The 18,248-nt window shown below is 43.6% G+C and overlaps 1 protein-coding gene across 1 annotated transcript in view; it reads right to left on the reverse strand.

Annotated features, from left to right (window-relative positions):
• LOC139391096 (tetraspanin 17) overlaps positions 1-17,804 on the reverse strand; it is a 40,152-nt gene extending 22,348 nt beyond the window's left edge. The window contains exons 1-2 of the mRNA XM_071138614.1: positions 17,268-17,804; positions 4,885-4,935 (exon numbers count right to left, since the gene is read on the reverse strand). Coding sequence (XP_070994715.1) covers positions 4,885-4,935; positions 17,268-17,366 — 150 coding nt within the window. The 5' untranslated portion in view covers positions 17,367-17,804. The remainder of the gene's footprint in view (positions 1-4,884; positions 4,936-17,267) is intronic.
• Positions 17,805-18,248: the final 444 nt, after the last annotated feature.

Consider the following 18,248-nt stretch of genomic DNA (forward strand, 5'->3'; position numbering starts at 1 on the left):
GGCTACCCTGACATCAGTATGTATTATTCCCTCCAGGCTACCCTGACATCAGTATGTATCTAACCCCCCAGGCTACCCTGACATCAGTATGTATTATTCCCTCCAGGCTACCCTGACATCAGTATGTATCTAACCCCCCAGGCTACCCTGACATCAGTATGTATCTAACCCTCCAGGCTACCCTGACATCAGTATGTATCTAACCCTCCAGGCTACCCTGACATCAGTATGTATCTAACCCTCCAGGCTACCCTGACATCAGTATGTATCTAACCCTCCAGGCTACCCTGACATCAGTATGTATCTAACCCTCCAGGATACCCTGACGTCAGTATGTATCTAACCCCCCAGGCTACCCTGACATCAGTATGTATTATTCCCCCCAGGCTACCCTGACATCAGTATGTATTATTCCCTCCAGGCTACCCTGACATCAGTATGTATTATTCCCCCCAGGCTACCCTGACATCAGTATGTATTATTCCCTCCAGGCTACCCTGACATCAGTATGTATTATTCCCTCCAGGCTACCCTGACGTCAGTATGTATTTAACCCTCCAGGCTACCCTGACATCAGTATGTATCTAACCCTCCAGGCTACCCTGACATCAGTATGTATCTAACCCTCCAGGCTACCCTGACATCAGTATGTATTATTCCCTCCAGGCTACCCTGACATCAGTATGTATTATTCCCTCCAGGCTACCCTGACATCAGTATGTATTATTCCCCCCAGGCTACCCTGACGTCAGTATGTATTTAACCCTCCAGGCTACCCTGACATCAGTATGTATTATTCCCCCCAGGCTACCCTGACATCAGTATGTATTTAACCCTCCAGGCTACCCTGACATCAGTATGTATCTAACCCTCCAGGATACCCTGACGTCAGTATGTATCTAACCCTCCAGGCTAACCTGACATCAGTATGTATTATTCCATCCAGGCTACCCTGACATCAGTATGTATTATTCCCCCCAGGCTACCCTGACGTCAGTATGTATCTAACCCTCCAGGCTACCCTGACATCAGTATGTATCTAACCCTCCAGGCTACCCTGACATCAGTATGTATTTAACCCTCCAGGCTACCCTGACGTCAGTATGTATTATTCCCTCCAGGCTACCCTGACATCAGTATGTATTATTCCCTCCAGGCTACCCTGACATCAGTATGTATTTAACCCTCCAGGCTACCCTGACGTCAGTATGTATTATTCCCTCCAGGCTACCCTGACATCAGTATGTATTATTCCCTCCAGGCTACCCTGACGTCAGTATGTATCTAACCCTCCAGGCTACCCTGATATCAGTATGTATTTAACCCTCCAGGCTACCCTGACATCAGTATGTATTATTCCATCCAGGCTACCCTGACATCAGTATGTATTATTCCCTCCAGGCTACCCTGACATCAGTATGTATTATTCCCTCCAGGCTACCCTGACATCAGTATGTATCTAACCCTCCAGGCTACCCTGACATCAGTATGTATTATTCCCTCCAGGCTACCCTGACATCAGTATGTATTTAACCCTCCAGGCTACCCTGACGTCAGTATGTATTATTCCCTCCAGGCTACCCTGACATCAGTATGTATTATTCCCTCCAGGCTACCCTGACGTCAGTATGTATCTAACCCTCCAGGCTACCCTGACGTCAGTATGTATCTAACCCTCCAGGCTACCCTGACATCAGTATGTATTATTCCCTCCAGGCTACCCTGACATCAGTATGTATTATTCCCTCCAGGCTACCCTGACATCAGTATGTATCTAACCCTCCAGGCTACCCTGACGTCAGTATGTATTTAACCCTCCAGGCTACCCTGACATCAGTATGTATCTAACCCTCCAGGCTACCCTGACATCAGTATGTATTATTCCCTCCAGGCTACCCTGACATCAGTATGTATTATTCCATCCAGGCTACCCTGACGTCAGTATGTATTATTCCCCCCAGGCTACCCTGACATCAGTATGTATTATTCCCCCCAGGCTACCCTGACATCAGTATGTATTTAACCCTCCAGGCTACCCTGACATCAGTATGTATTATTCCCTCCAGGCTACCCTGACATCAGTATGTATTTAACCCTCCAGGCTACCCTGACATCAGTATGTATTATTCCCCCCAGGCTACCCTGACATCAGTATGTATCTAACCCTCCAGGCTACCCTGACATCAGTATGTATTATTCCCTCCAGGCTACCCTGACATCAGTATGTATTATTCCCCCCAGGCTACCCTGACATCAGTATGTATCTAACCCCCCAGGCTACCCTGACATCAGTATGTATTATTCCCTCCAGGCTACCCTGACATCAGTATGTATTATTCCCTCCAGGCTACCCTGACATCAGTATGTATCTAACCCTCCAGGCTACCCTGACATCAGTATGTATTATTCCCTCCAGGCTACCCTGACATCAGTATGTATCTAACCCCCCAGGCTACCCTGACATCAGTATGTATTTAACCCTCCAGGCTACCCTGACATCAGTATGTATTATTCCCTCCAGGCTACCCTGACATCAGTATGTATCTAACTCTCCAGGCTACCCTGACGTCAGTATGTATCTAACCCTCCAGGCTACCCTGACATCAGTATGTATCTAACCCTCCAGGCTACCCTGACATCAGCATGTATCTAACCCTCCAGGCTACCCTGACATCAGTATGTATCTAACCCTCCAGGCTACCCTGACATCAGTATGTATTATTCCCTCCAGGCTACCCTGACATCAGTATGTATCTAACCCTCCAGGCTACCCTGACATCAGTATGTATTATTCCATCCAGGCTACCCTGACATCAGTATGTATCTAACCCTCCAGGCTACCCTGACATCAGTATGTATTATTCCCTCCAGGCTACCCTGACATCAGTATGTATTATTCCCTCCAGGCTACCCTGACATCAGTATGTATTATTCCCTCCAGAATACCCTGACATCAGTATGTATCTAACCCTCCAGGATACCCTGACATCAGTATGTATTTAACCCTCCAGGCTACCCTGACATCAGTATGTATCTAACCCTCCAGGCTACCCTGACATCAGTATGTATTATTCCCTCCAGGCTACCCTGACATCAGTATGTATTATTCCCTCCAGGCTACCCTGACATCAGTATGTATCTAACCCTCCAGGATACCCTGACATCAGTATGTATCTAACCCTCCAGGCTACCCTGACATCAGTATGTATCTAACCCTCCAGGCTACCCTGACATCAGTATGTATCTAACCCTCCAGGCTACCCTGACATCAGCATGTATCTAACCCCCCAGGCTACCCTGACATCAGTATGTATCTAACCCCCCAGGCTACCCTGACATCAGTATGTATCTAACCCTCCAGGATACCCTGACATCAGTATGTATCTAACCCTCCAGGCTACCCTGACATCAGTATGTATCTAACCCTCCAGGCTACCCTGACATCAGTATGTATCTAACCCTCCAGGCTACCCTGACGTCAGTATGTATTATTCCCTCCAGGCTACCCTGACATCAGTATGTATTATTCCCTCCAGGCTACCCTGACATCAGTATGTATCTAACCCCCCAGGCTACCCTGACATCAGTATGTATTTAACCCTCCAGGCTACCCTGACATCAGTATGTATTATTCCCTCCAGGCTACCCTGACATCAGTATGTATTATTCCCTCCAGGCTACCCTGACATCAGTATGTATTATTCCCTCCAGGCTACCCTGACATCAGTATGTATTATTCCCTCCAGGCTACCCTGACATCAGTATGTATCTAACCCTCCAGGCTACCCTGACATCAGTATGTATCTAACCCTCCAGGCTACCCTGACATCAGTATGTATTATTCCATCCAGGCTACCCTGACATCAGTATGTATCTAACCCTCCAGGCTACCCTGACATCAGTATGTATTATTCCCTCCAGGCTACCCTGACATCAGTATGTATTATTCCCCCCAGGCTACCCTGACATCAGTATGTATCTAACCCTCCAGGCTACCCTGACATCAGTATGTATTATTCCATCCAGGCTACCCTGACATCAGTATGTATTATTCCCTCCAGGCTACCCTGACATCAGTATGTATTATTCCCCCCAGGCTACCCTGACATCAGTATGTATCTAACCCCCCAGGCTACCCTGACATCAGTATGTATTATTCCCTCCAGGCTACCCTGACATCAGTATGTATTATTCCATCCAGGCTACCCTGACATCAGTATGTATCTAACCCCCCAGGCTACCCTGACATCAGTATGTATTATTCCCTCCAGGCTACCCTGACATCAGTATGTATTATTCCCTCCAGGCTACCCTGACATCAGTATGTATTATTCCCTCCAGGCTACCCTGACATCAGTATGTATCTAACCCTCCAGGCTACCCTGACATCAGTATGTATTATTCCCTCCAGGCTACCCTGACGTCAGTATGTATTATTCCCTCCAGGCTACCCTGACATCAGTATGTATTATTCCCTCCAGGCTACCCTGACGTCAGTATGTATCTAACCCTCCAGGCTACCCTGACATCAGTATGTATCTAACCCCCCAGGCTACCCTGACATCAGTATGTATTATTCCATCCAGGCTACCCTGACATCAGCATGCTATTCCCCCAATTCAAATAGCATCTACAGGTGCTCAGATAAGAGAGTTTCAACAATACCTGACACAGATCAATGCAAAATATTCACCAGAAAAGCCATGACCAGTTCGATCACGGTGAAAAATCAGACTTATCTTCTGCTGTTAGCCAAACAACCAGATAAAAGCAGCATGTTTGCTTTTACTTTTTATTTTTTTAAAGATATTTTGTTTAGAATTTGGACTATCCGGATACCTGAAAAAATGTCATGAAAATATTTGCATAATAAATGTTTCTTACCTTCTCGGCCCATGCCCACAGTCCTATGCCCAGGAAGGCTGCTCCCAGTAGCTGTTGAATAAAACACAGAAAGTTACCTGACATACAAACACTACACATATTCCATCACAGTAAACTGACTGTACACATAACCACTACATTAGCAAAAGTATGTGGACACCTGCTCGTCAAACATTTAATTCTAAAATCATGGGCATTAATAAGGAGTTATTAATGGTCCCCCCTTTGCTGCTATAACAGCCTCCACTCTTCTGGGAAGGTTTTCCTCTAGATGTTGGAACATTGCTGCTATAACAGCCTCCACTCTTCTGGGATGTCTTTCCACTAGATGTTGGAACATTGCTGTGGGGACTTGCTTTCATTCAGCCATGAACATTAGTGAGGTCGGGCACTGATGTTGGGTGATGAAGCCTGGCTCGCAGTTGGCTTTCCAATTCATCGCAAAGGTGTTCGATGGGGTTGAGGTCAGGGCTCTGTGGAGGCAGTCAAGTTCTTCCACAAAACCATTTCCGTACAGACCTCGGTTTGTGCACGGAGGCATTGTTATTCTGAAACAGGAAAGGGCCTTGCACAAACAGTTTTCACAAAGTCGTCTAGAATGTCATTGTATGTTGGGCGCAGGTAGCATTCTCCTGGCATCTGCCAAACTCAGATTCGTCCATTGGATTGTCAGATGGTGAAGCATGATTCATCACTCCATAATCCAATGGCGGTGAGTTTTACACCAGTCTAGCCGATGCTTGGCATTGAGCATGGTGATCTTAGGCTTGTGTGTGGCTGCTCGGCCATGGAAACCCATTTCATGAAGCTTCAGACAAACAGTTCTTGAGCTGACGTTGCTTCCAGAGGCAGTTTGGACCTCAGTAGTGAGTGTTACAACCGAATATAGAAGATTTTTACGCTCTTCAGCACTCGGCGGTCCTGTTATGTGAGGTTATGTAGCCTACCACCTCTCGGCTGAGCCGTTGTTGCTCCTACATGTTTGCAATTCGTAATAACAGCACTTACAGTTGACCGGGGCAGGTCTAACAGGGAAGACATTTTGCAAACTGACTTGTTGGAAAAGTGGCATCCTATGATGGTGCAACGTTGAAAGTTACTGAGCTCTTCAGTAAGGCCATTCTACAGCCAATGTTTGTCTATGGAGATTGCATGGCAGTGTGCTCAATTGTATACACTTGTCAGCAACAGGTGTGGCTGAAATAGACAAATACACTAATTTGAAAGGGGTGTCCATATACTTTTGTATATATAGTTGTTAGCAGTTGATGTTACTCTTCAGTAACACAGACCCCAAAGAAAAATAGGTTTATTCAAAGAGAACAGTACAGTACAGTATAGTTCAGTACCGTAGAGTCCGATACAGTACAGTATAGTTCAGTACCGTAGAGTCCAATACAGGACAGTATAGTTCAGTACCGTAGAGTCCGATACAGTACAGTATAGTATAGTTCAGTACCGTAGAGTCCAATACAGTACAGTATAGTATAGTTCAGTACCGTATAGTTCAGTACCGTAGAGTCCGATACAGTACAGTATAGTTCAGTACCGTAGAGTCCAATACAGGACAGTATAGTTCAGTACCGTAGAGTCCAATACAGTACAGTACAGTATAGTTCAGTACCGTAGAGTCCAATACAGTACAGTATAGTATAGTTCAGTACCGTATAGTTCAGTACCGTAGAGTCCGATACAGTACAGTATAGTTCAGTACCGTAGAGTCCAATACAGGACAGTATAGTTCAGTACCGTAGAGTCCAATACAGTACAGTACAGTATAGTTCAGTACCGTATAGTTCAGTACCGTAGAGTCCGATACAGTACAGTTCAGTACCGTAGAGTCCAATACAGGACAGTATAGTTCAGTACCGTAGAGTCCAATACAGGACAGTGTAGTTCAGTACCGTAGAGTCCAATACAGTATAGTATAGTTCAGTACCGTAGAGTTCGGTACACTACAGTAAAGTATAGTTCAGTACCCTAGAGTCCGATACAGTACAGTAAAGTATAGTTCAGTACCGTAGAGTCCAATACAGGACAGTATAGTTCAGTATCGTAGAGTTCAGTACACTACAGTAAAGTATAGTTCAGTACCGTAGAGTCCAATACAGGACAGTATAGTTCAGTACCGTAGAGTCCAATACAGGACAGCATAGTTCAGTACCGTAGAGTTCGGTACACTACAGTAAAGTATAGTTCAGTACCGTAGAGTCCAATACAGGACAGTATAGTTCAGTACCGTAGAGTTCGGTACACTACAGTAAAGTATAGTTCAGTACCGTAGAGTCCGATACAGTACAGTATAGTTCAGTACCGTAGAGTTCGGTACACTACAGTAAAGTATAGTTCAGTACCGTAGAGTCCAATACAGGACAGTATAGTTCAGTACCGTAGAGTTCGGTACACTACAGTAAAGTATAGTTCAGTACCGTAGAGTCCGATACAGTACAGTATAGTTCAGTACCGTAGAGTTCGGTACACTACAGTAAAGTATAGTTCAGTACCGTAGAGTCCAATACAGGACAGTATAGTTCAGTACCGTAGAGTCCAATACAGTATAGTATAGTTCAGTACCGTAGAGTTCGGTACACTACAGTAAAGTATAGTTCAGTACCGTAGAGTCCAATACAGGACAGTATAGTTCAGTACCGTAGAGTCCAATACAGTATAGTATAGTTCAGTACCGTAGAGTCCAATACAGTACAGTATAGTTCAGTACCGTAGAGTCCAATACAGTACAGTATAGTTCAGTATCGTAGAGTCCGATACAGTACAGTACAGTATAGTTCAATACCGTAGAGTCCAATACAGTAGAGTATAGTTCAGTACCGTAGAGTCCAATACAGTATAGTATAGTTCAGTACCGTAGAGTTCGGTACACTACAGTAAAGTATAGTTCAGTACCGTAGAGTCCAATACAGGACAGTATAGTTCAGTACCGTAGAGTCCAATACAGTATAGTATAGTTCAGTACCGTAGAGTCCAATACAGTACAGTATAGTTCAGTACCGTAGAGTCCAATACAGTATAGTATAGTTCAGTACCGTAGAGTCCAATACAGTAGAGTATAGTTCAGTACCGTAGAGTCCGATACAGTACAGTAGAGTATAGTTCAGTACCGTAGAGTCCGATACAGTACAGTATAGTTCAGTACCGTAGAGTCCGATACAGTAGAGTATAGTTCAGTACCGTAGAGTCCGATACAGTACAGTATAGTTCAGTACCGTAGAGTCCAATACAGTACAGTATAGTTCAGTACCGTAGAGTCCAATACAGTATAGTATAGTTCAGTACCGTAGAGTCCAATACAGGACAGTATAGTTCAGTACCGTAGAGTCCAATACAGTATAGTATAGTTCAGTACCGTAGAGTTCGGTACACTACAGTAAAGTATAGTTCAGTACCGTAGAGTCCAATACAGGACAGTATAGTTCAGTACCGTAGAGTTCGGTACACTACAGTAAAGTATAGTTCAGTACCGTAGAGTCCGATACAGTACAGTATAGTTCAGTACCGTAGAGTTCGGTACACTACAGTAAAGTATAGTTCAGTACCGTAGAGTCCAATACAGGACAGTATAGTTCAGTACCGTAGAGTCCAATACAGTATAGTATAGTTCAGTACCGTAGAGTTCGGTACACTACAGTAAAGTATAGTTCAGTACCGTAGAGTCCAATACAGGACAGTATAGTTCAGTACCGTAGAGTCCAATACAGTATAGTATAGTTCAGTACCGTAGAGTCCAATACAGTACAGTATAGTTCAGTACCGTAGAGTCCAATACAGTACAGTATAGTTCAGTACCGTAGAGTCCGATACAGTAGAGTATAGTTCAATACCGTAGAGTCCGATACAGTAGAGTATAGTTCAATACCGTAGAGTCCAATACAGTAGAGTATAGTTCAATACCGTAGAGTCCGATACAGTAGAGTATAGTTCAATACCGTAGAGTCCGATACAGTACAGTATAGTTCAGTACCGTAGAGTCCGATACAGTACAGTAGAGTATAGTTCAGTACCGTAGACTCCGATACAGTACAGTATAGTTCAGTACCGTAGAGTCCGATACAGTAGGGTATAGTTCAGTATCGTAGAGTCCGATACAGTACAGTATAGTTCAGTACCGTAGAGTCCGATACAGTACAGCAGAGTATAGTTCAGTACCGTAGAGTCCGATAGAAGTACAGTAGAGTATAGTTCAGTACCCTAGAGTCCGATACAGTAGAGTATAGTTCAGTACCGTAGAGTCCAATACAGGACAGTATAGTTCAGTACCGTAGAGTTCGGTACACTACAGTAAAGTATAGTTCAGTACCGTAGAGTCCAATACAGTATAGTATAGTTCAGTACCGTAGAGTTCGGTACACTACAGTAAAGTATAGTTCAGTACCGTAGAGTCCAATACAGGACAGTATAGTTCAGTACCGTAGAGTCCAATACAGTATAGTATAGTTCAGTACCGTAGAGTCCGATACAGTACAGTATAGTTCAGTACCGTAGAGTCCAATACAGTACAGTATAGTTCAGTACCGTAGAGTCCGATACAGTACAGTACAGTATAGTTCAGTACCGTAGAGTCCGATACAGTACAGTATAGTTCAGTACCGTAGAGTCCGATACAGTAGAGTATAGTTCAGTACCGTAGAGTCCAATACAGGACAGTATGGTTCAGTACCGTAGAGTCCAATACAGTACAGTATAGTTCAGTACCGTAGAGTCCAATACAGTATAGTATAGTTCAGTACCGTAGAGTCCAATACAGGACAGTATGGTTCAGTACCGTAGAGTCCAATACAGTATAGTATAGTTCAGTACCGTAGAGTTCGGTACACTACAGTAAAGTATAGTTCAGTACCGTAGAGTCCAATACAGTATAGTATAGTTCAGTACCGTAGAGTCCAATACAGTATAGTATAGTTCAGTACCGTAGAGTTCGGTACACTACAGTAAAGTATAGTTCAGTACCGTAGAGTCCAATACAGGACAGTATAGTTCAGTACCGTAGAGTCCAATACAGTATAGTATAGTTCAGTACCGTAGAGTCCAATACAGCACAGTATAGTTCAGTACCGTAGAGTCCAATACAGTAGAGTATAGTTCAATACCGTAGAGTCCGATACAGTACAGTATAGTTCAGTACCGTAGAGTCCGATACAGTACAGTAGAGTATAGTTCAGTACCGTAGAGTCCGATACAGTACAGTATAGTTCAGTACCGTAGAGTCCGATACAGTAGAGTATAGTTCAGTACCGTAGAGTCCGATACAGTACAGTATAGTTCAGTACCGTAGAGTCCGATACAGTACAGCAGAGTATAGTTCAGTACCGTAGAGTCCGATACAGTACAGTACAGTATAGTTCAGTACCGTAGAGTCCGATAGAAGTACAGTAGAGTATAGTTCAGTACCCTAGAGTCCGATACAGTACAGTATAGTTCAGTACCGTAGAGTCCGATACAGTACAGTACCGTAGAGTTTAATACAGTACAGTATAGTTCAGTACCGTAGAGTCCGATACAGTACAGTAGAGTATAGTTCAGTACCGTAGAGTTTAATACAGTACAGTATAGTTCAGTACCCTAGAGTCCGATACAGTACAGTATAGTTCAGTACGGTAGAGTCCGATACTGTACAGTACAGTATAGGTCAGTACCGTAGAGTTTAATACAGTACAGTATAGTGGGCAAAAAACACACATTTCTTCACACAGGGTCGTGGGGTGAGACAGGGATGCAGCTTAAGCCCCACCCTCTTCAATATATATATCAACGAATTGGCGCCTGACAAGGCTAAATAGATTTTTATTGATGTATTATATTAAGTTAAAATAAGTGTTAATTCAGTATTGTTGTCATTATTACAAATAATAAAAAATAAAAATTATTTTTTTTATTTTTTTAAAATCGGCAGATTAATCGGTATCGGCTTTTTTGGTCCTCCAATAATCGGTATCGGTGTTGAAAAATCATGATCGGTCGACCTCTACTCGGGAGTACACCAGAGTGAGTCCAGGTGAGGTATTAGCTGGAGATCAGATGTTAGTGTAGTCCCATCAAACTAATCCAGTTGGATTAGCGGGATAGAGAGCAGTTGAGTGAGCGTTTCTCTCTCTCTACATCGCTCTCTCCCTCCATCTCTCTCGCACTCCCCCATCTCTCTCTCTCTCTCTCTCGCTCTCCCTCCATCTCTCTCTCGCTCTCCCTCCCTCCATCTCTCTCTCGCTCTCCCTCCATCTCTCTCTCTCTCTCTCCCCCCATCTCTCTCGCTCTCCCTCCATCTCTCTCTCTCTCTCTCTCCCTCCATCTCTCTCTCTCTCCCTCCATCTCTCCCTCCCTCCATCTCTCTCTCTCTCGCGCTCCCTCCTCTCTCGCGCTCCCTCCTCTCTCACGCTCCCTCCATCTCTCCACCTCTCTTTCCATCTCTCATGTTTGGGTGTATGTATCATAATCACACTGCGGCTAGGGATTCCATCCTATCTCCATGTGGACAGTAGGATTATAGACAGTTGGGGGAGAAGCTCTCCTTTAATCCATATGATCCTGTTATCCTACGCCTCAGAGTGTGAGTGTGTGTTAACCTCAGTTTACCCAACCTTAACCCTAGGCTACACAACCAGTCCCATGCTCATCTCAGTGCTTTAAATAAACTAGGGAAGGGCCTACATACTAGACACTTTCAGCAACAGATGAATGAATGACCTTTCAAAGCCAACCACTTTCATTGGTTATATACTCTGCTGGTGATACGACACACACACAAAAAGATTCAAACATTCCCAATTCACCACATCTCATACTGTGTAATCAACGTAGTGGATGTGTTGTGTGGTTTGTTGCAACAAACCACACAACTGCCTTTCCCAGGGACTAGACTACATTAAGATATTTACAGAGTTGTATAATGTTATAGTAGAGACCTGATATTTACAGAGTTGTATAATGTTATAGTAGAGACCTGATATTTACAGAGTTGTGTAATGTTACAGTAGAGACCTGATATTTACAGAGTTGTGTAATGTTACAGTAGAGACCATAAGGTTCATGCAGATAACATTCAGGCTGCTCAGAAACTCTGAGCCTCCATCTTCTTAATCATCTGGTAATTACAACCCTGTAAGGTTCGCAGAACATCTGAGAAGTGGAGTGAAAAACGTGATTAATTACGACGTGGATAAGAGACAGTCGGCTAATTATGTTTACAAGCTAGATGAGTGGTTCTCAACTGGTTTATCCTCGGCACCCAAAATACAATCTGGAGAAAACGCTTTTAGTTACGCTACATTGATAGTAAATGTAGCAATTACATAACAACAAGGGAACAACATTCTCACCTCTTTCATTGTCAATAATAAAATGTTGCCCAAATTCTTGCCGAAGAATATTAAACTCACTGGCTTGAGACCAAAAAAATAAAAAATCTACCAAAATACCCTTGCCGATAGTTCTGTTTGAAGACAATTTGTTCCGAGATGAAATGATTTACAATCGTAAATTAACAATTATACACACTAACTTCATCATTCAAACAAATGTTATGTTTTTACTCAAAAAAACGCGACCCACCAGCTGAGAATCGCTGAGCTAGACAGGTAGGTGTTATTTCTGGAAGTCAACAACTAACCAAAATGACCATTAGAAAGAAATCTGGAGGCCTAGTAGGTCTCAAGTTAGCTAGCCTACTTCCTTATAGGTCTAGCAGTTAGCCTAGCAGCATATTGGAGGACTGTCGTTCATATTCCATTCACCCAGTTCAATGTAACATTGATAAGTTTAGGATACTAAATTATACTTTAATGTTCCCTATACCCATAAGGTTGCTACAACCTAGACTACAAAAGGAGTTTCTATTGGACAAATTCAAAGATGTCCCGTCTCCTTCTGTTTAAGAAACATTTGCAATAAAAATCAGAGGAATGAATGCACCCCTGAAGCAACGCACACACAGTTCAAATCAAATTGTATTGGTCACATGCGCCGAATGCAACAGGTGTAGCCTCTACAGTGAAATGCTAACTTACGTCCCAACAAAGCAGAGCTGAAAAAAATATACATTCTTTGAGTTAAAAGGAAATAGTATAAAAATAACATGGCTATATACAGGAAGTACCAGGTAATAACAAGGTTATATACAGGGAGTACCAGGTAATAAAAAGGTTATATACAGGGAGTACCAGGTAATAACATGGCTATATACAGGAAGTACCAGTACCTAGTCAATGTTCAGGGGTACGAGGTAGTTGAGGTACATGTGGGAAGGGGTAAGTGACTAGGCAATCAGGATAGACAATAAAAAGAGTAGCAGCAGTGTATGAAAGACTGTCTATGTGTGAGTGTGTGTGTCGTCAAAATGCATGTGTGTGTGTGTGTGTGTGTCACAGGAGGTTGGTGGCACCTTAATTGGGGAGGATGAGCTCGTGGTAATGGCTGGAGAGGAATTAGGGGAATGGTATCAAATGCATTAAAAAAAAAATGGTTTCCATGTATTTGACGCCAATCTATTTGCTTCGTTCCAGACATTATTATGAGCCGCCCTTCCCTTAGCAGCCTCCACTGCTGTGTGTTTGCATGTATGTGTGTGTAGGTAGAGTCTAGTGAGTGTGTGGGTAGAGTCCAGTGAGTGTGTGGGTAGAGTCTAGTGAGTGTGTAGGTAGAGTCTAGTGAGTGTGTAGGTAGAGTCCAGTGAGTGTGTAGGTAGAGTCTAGTGAGTGTGTAGGTAGAGTCCAGTGAGTGTGTGGGTAGAGTCTAGTGAGTGTGTGGGTAGAGTCTAGTGAGTGTGTAGGTAGAGTCTAGTGAGTGTGTAGGTAGAGTCTAGTGAGTGTGTAGGTAGAGTCTAGTGAGTGTGTGGGTAGAGTCTAGTGAGTGTGTGGGTAGAGTCTAGTGAGTGTGTGGGTAGAGTCTAGTGAGTGTGTGGGTAGAGTCTAGTGAGTGTGTGGGTAGAGTCTAGTGAGTGTGTAGGTAGAGTCTAGTGAGTGTGTGGGTAGAGTCTAGTGAGTGTGTGGGTAGAGTCTAGTGAGTGTGTGGGTAGAGTCTAGTGAGTGTGTGGGTAGAGTCTAGTGAGTGTGTGGGTAGAGTCTAGTGAGTGTGTAGGTAGAGTCTAGTGAGTGTGTAGGTAGAGTCTAGTGAGTGTGTGGGTAGAGTCTAGTGAGTGTGTGGGTACAGTCCAGTGAGTGTGTAGGTAGAGTCCAGTGAGTGTGTAGGTAGAGTCTAGTGAGTGTGTGGGTAGAGTCTAGTGAGTGTGTAGGTAGAGTCTAGTGAGTGTGTGGGTAGAGTCTAGTGAGTGTGTAGGTAGAGTCTAGTGAGTGTGTGGGTAGAGTCTAGTGAGTGTGTAGGTAGAGTCTAGTGAGTGTGTAGGTAGAGTCTAGTGAGTGTGTGGGTAGAGTCTAGTGAGTGTGTGGGTAGAGTCCAGTGAGTGTGTAGGTAGAGTCCAGTGAGTGTGTAGGTAGAGTCTAGTGAGTGTGTGGGTAGAGTCTAGTGAGTGTGTAGGTAGAGTCTAGTGAGTGTGTGGGTAGAGTCTAGTGAGTGTGTAGGTAGAGTCTAGTGAGTGTGTGGGTAGAGTCTAGTGAGTGTGTAGGTAGAGTCCAGTGAGTGTATGGGTAGAGTCCAGTGAGTGTGTGGGTAGAGTCCAGTGAGTGTGTGGGTAGAGTCCAGTGAGTGTGTAGGTAGAGTCTAGTGAGTGTGTGGGTAGAGTCCAGTGAGTGTGTGGGTAGAGTCTAGTGAGTGTGTAGGTAGAGTCTAGTGAGTGTGTGGGTAGAGTCTAGTGAGTGTGTGGGTAGAGTCTAGTGAGTGTGTAGGTAGAGTCTAGTGAGTGTGTGGGTAGAGTCTAGTGAGTGTGTGGGTAGAGTCTAGTGAGTGTGTGGGTAGAGTCTAGTGAGTGTGTAGGTAGAGTCTAGTGAGTGTGTAGGTAGAGTCTAGTGAGTGTGTGGGTAGAGTCTAGTGAGTGTGTGGGTAGAGTCTAGTGAGTGTGTGGGTAGAGTCTAGTGAGTGTGTAGGTAGAGTCTAGTGAGTGTGTGGGTAGAGTCTAGTGAGTGTGTGGGTAGAGTCTAGTGAGTGTGTAGGTAGAGTCTAGTGAGTGTGTGGGTAGAGTCTAGTGAGTGTGTGGGTAGAGTCTAGTGAGTGTGTGGGTAGAGTCTAGTGAGTGTGTGGGTAGAGTCTAGTGAGTGTGTGGGTAGAGTCTAGTGAGTGTGTGGGTAGAGTCTAGTGAGTGTGTGGGTAGAGTCTAGTGAGTGTGTGGGTAGAGTCTAGTGAGTGTGTGGGTAGAGTCTAGTGAGTGTGTGGGTAGAGTCTAGTGAGTGTGTGGGTAGAGTCTAGTGAGTGTGTAGGTAGAGTCTAGTGAGTGTGTGGGTAGAGTCTAGTGAGTGTGTGGGTAGAGTCTAGTGAGTGTGTGGGTAGAGTCTAGTGAGTGTGTGGGTAGAGTCTAGTGAGTGTGTAGGTAGAGTCTAGTGAGTGTGTGGGTAGAGTCTAGTGAGTGTGTAGGTAGAGTCTAGAGAGTGTGTAGGTAGAGTCTAGTGAGTGTGTGGGTAGAGTCTAGTGAGTGTGTGGGTAGAGTCTAGTGAGTGTGTGGGTAGAGTCTAGTGAGTGTGTAGGTAGAGTCTAGTGAGTGTGTGGGTAGAGTCTAGTGAGTGTGTGGGTAGAGTCTAGTGAGTGTGTAGGTAGAGTCTAGTGAGTGTGTGGGTAGAGTCTAGTGAGTGTGTGGGTAGAGTCTAGTGAGTGTGTGGGTAGAGTCTAGTGAGTGTGTGGGTAGAGTCTAGTGAGTGTGTAGGTAGAGTCTAGTGAGTGTGTGGGTAGAGTCTAGTGAGTGTGTGGGTAGAGTCTAGTGAGTGTGTGGGTAGAGTCTAGTGAGTGTGTGGGTAGAGTCTAGTGAGTGTGTGGGTAGAGTCTAGTGAGTGTGTGGGTAGAGTCTAGTGAGTGTGTGGGTAGAGTCTAGTGAGTGTGTGGGTAGAGTCTAGTGAGTGTGTAGGTAGAGTCTAGTGAGTGTGTGGGTAGAGTCTAGTGAGTGTGTGGGTAGAGTCTAGTGAGTGTGTGGGTAGAGTCTAGTGAGTGTGTGGGTAGAGTCTAGTGAGTGTGTGGGTAGAGTCTAGTGAGTGTGTAGGTAGAGTCCAGTGAGTGTGTGGGTAGACATTGTAACATTGCAAAAATCTGAAACTTTCTGTCCAAAAATGATGACGTTCATATTTGCACGGCACGGTGGAGATCACACAAAAAACTAAACATTTTCCACAGGTCAGAGAGGCAGACTGCAAAGTTTAGACAAACCCCAAATGTTGCAAACCAAATCCTAGTCTAATAGCATGGGGAAATATTATCTAGACACGTTTTACTATGGGAGATTAAGTTTATAAATTGACTGGCTGGAATGTGGGACAGTGGAATAGAATTATTAAATCTAATAGAACTGTTCACAGGTATTACCTGAATAATTCAGGGATTGTGGCACTATAACTCCCTGCTATCACCCAATCAGCACCCAAACAACCAGTTTTATAATTACTACTTAGGCTTGCAACATGAAATAATGTCCCTGGCTAGTAGCCTATCAGCTCTTTGTGTGTGACCATGACAGTGTTGCTGACAATGGACTCAGTGGCTACTGTGTACTGTACACTAGCTCACTGTCTAAGCGATGCTTTAAGAGGTGTGTATGGGCGGAGTAGGTTAGCTCAGAGTGAGAGTGGCTATTGTATGAGGTTAACAGTCACGGATAGGACAGGCATTAAGGCAGTAGAGTACAGAGACAGTTAGCTAGCTGTCTGACTCCAATAGCCCAACACACATAGGCCTATACACACCCAAACCTACCCTACAAACAGCTATTCATCAGAACTATGGGGAGCACCCACCCACAGTGTAAGTTACTACCTACTATTGTTGGCATTCTGCTGTCCTACATTACTATCACATTAGGGCTGCTGGGAACCACACAATATACTTCACACAAAAAGGCACAATAATGCCCAATGAGTCAAATATTAGCAGATGGATGATTGATCATAAAACAGTTATATATATATATATATATATATGAGAGAGAGAGAGAGGAAATTGGAAAATTGACCGTTTCAAATTAACAAATCACTCATAATGGTGGGATGCATACATTACGTATGACACATTCACCTGGCAGATGATCACTGTCAAGAAAGGTAGCTAGCATCACCAAATTAATAATAGGAAATGATCTAAAGTGATCACTATCTAATGGGACTAACTTACTGAACAGTATTTTAGGATTTATTCGATAAAGAACATCGGAATATAGTTTTAGGGCTAGGCGATCGAGCATAGTTTTAACTTGTTTAGTTCATTTGTCTCTTTCGGGCAGCACTAGAAAAACTCTTGTTTAGAATAATTACATGCAGGTGTGAAATACAAAAATGTCAGCTACTTACCCAAAATATGATGTTAAATCCAAACAAGAAGTATTTGACACTGCAGCTCACTTCGGCTCCTTTAAAATGCTGGCGTTTTTGACTGCTAACGTTACTCATCCTGTAAACGTCGAGGCTAACTAGCTAGCTAGCCAACAATGTAGACGCCACTGGTTAGTTAGCTAACCTACAATCACGACAATGACAAACGAACTACTATTTGTGTAACACACAAGCTAACTATCTCCATAAAACAACTTTGAGAAGAAAGAAAATTCAGCTAGCTAGCCAGCCAAATCACAAATACATCGCCGGCTAGCTAGTTAGCCTACTAGCTAACAACAGATCCAAAAACACTTTTGGATGTGTAAACAAAATACACATTCACCTGCGGTTCAACGTACAACGTTACTCTCCATAACTAAACAAAGCTGGAAATAAAAATAAATCCAAAGAATTACTTTGTTTTGTTGATGATATAAATATAGTCGATTTCTCCCGTTCATAGCATTTGGTTGTTTTACATTTCACCTTTTCTTGTTGACAACAACCGTCGTTGTCATATGAACTGAGCTGAAGAAACCCATCTGGACAAGTTGTATATCTAGAGCGAGACCTGCACTGGGGTTATTCGGGGAACAGCACTGCTGCTTTTCCCCCCCACTGGTGCAGTACACAGACCAAACAGAACAATGGTGAATAATGAACAGACCCCTCTGAAAACAATTTAGCTATTTGTACAACATAAATAACGTACCAATAATAATATGTACCAAGTAAGAGGCACTGGTAATTCTTGCATTTGTTATTTGACAGTTTAAAATGTTACTTAAAAAAAAAAATCATGACATGTAAACCTTGTACAACTACTAAACTAAAACAACAAAAAATTAAGCAATACATAATAAGACAAAAATGTGCAGCTATTAACAACTTTAAATATATGTTGTGTGGGGGGGGGGGGATTGTGCTGTGGCTGTGAGCCTATCAGTGATAGTCTGG

The sequence above is a fragment of the Oncorhynchus clarkii genome, chromosome 31 (assembly GCF_045791955.1).
Source record: "Oncorhynchus clarkii lewisi isolate Uvic-CL-2024 chromosome 31, UVic_Ocla_1.0, whole genome shotgun sequence".
Lineage (NCBI taxonomy): Eukaryota > Metazoa > Chordata > Actinopteri > Salmoniformes > Salmonidae > Oncorhynchus > Oncorhynchus clarkii.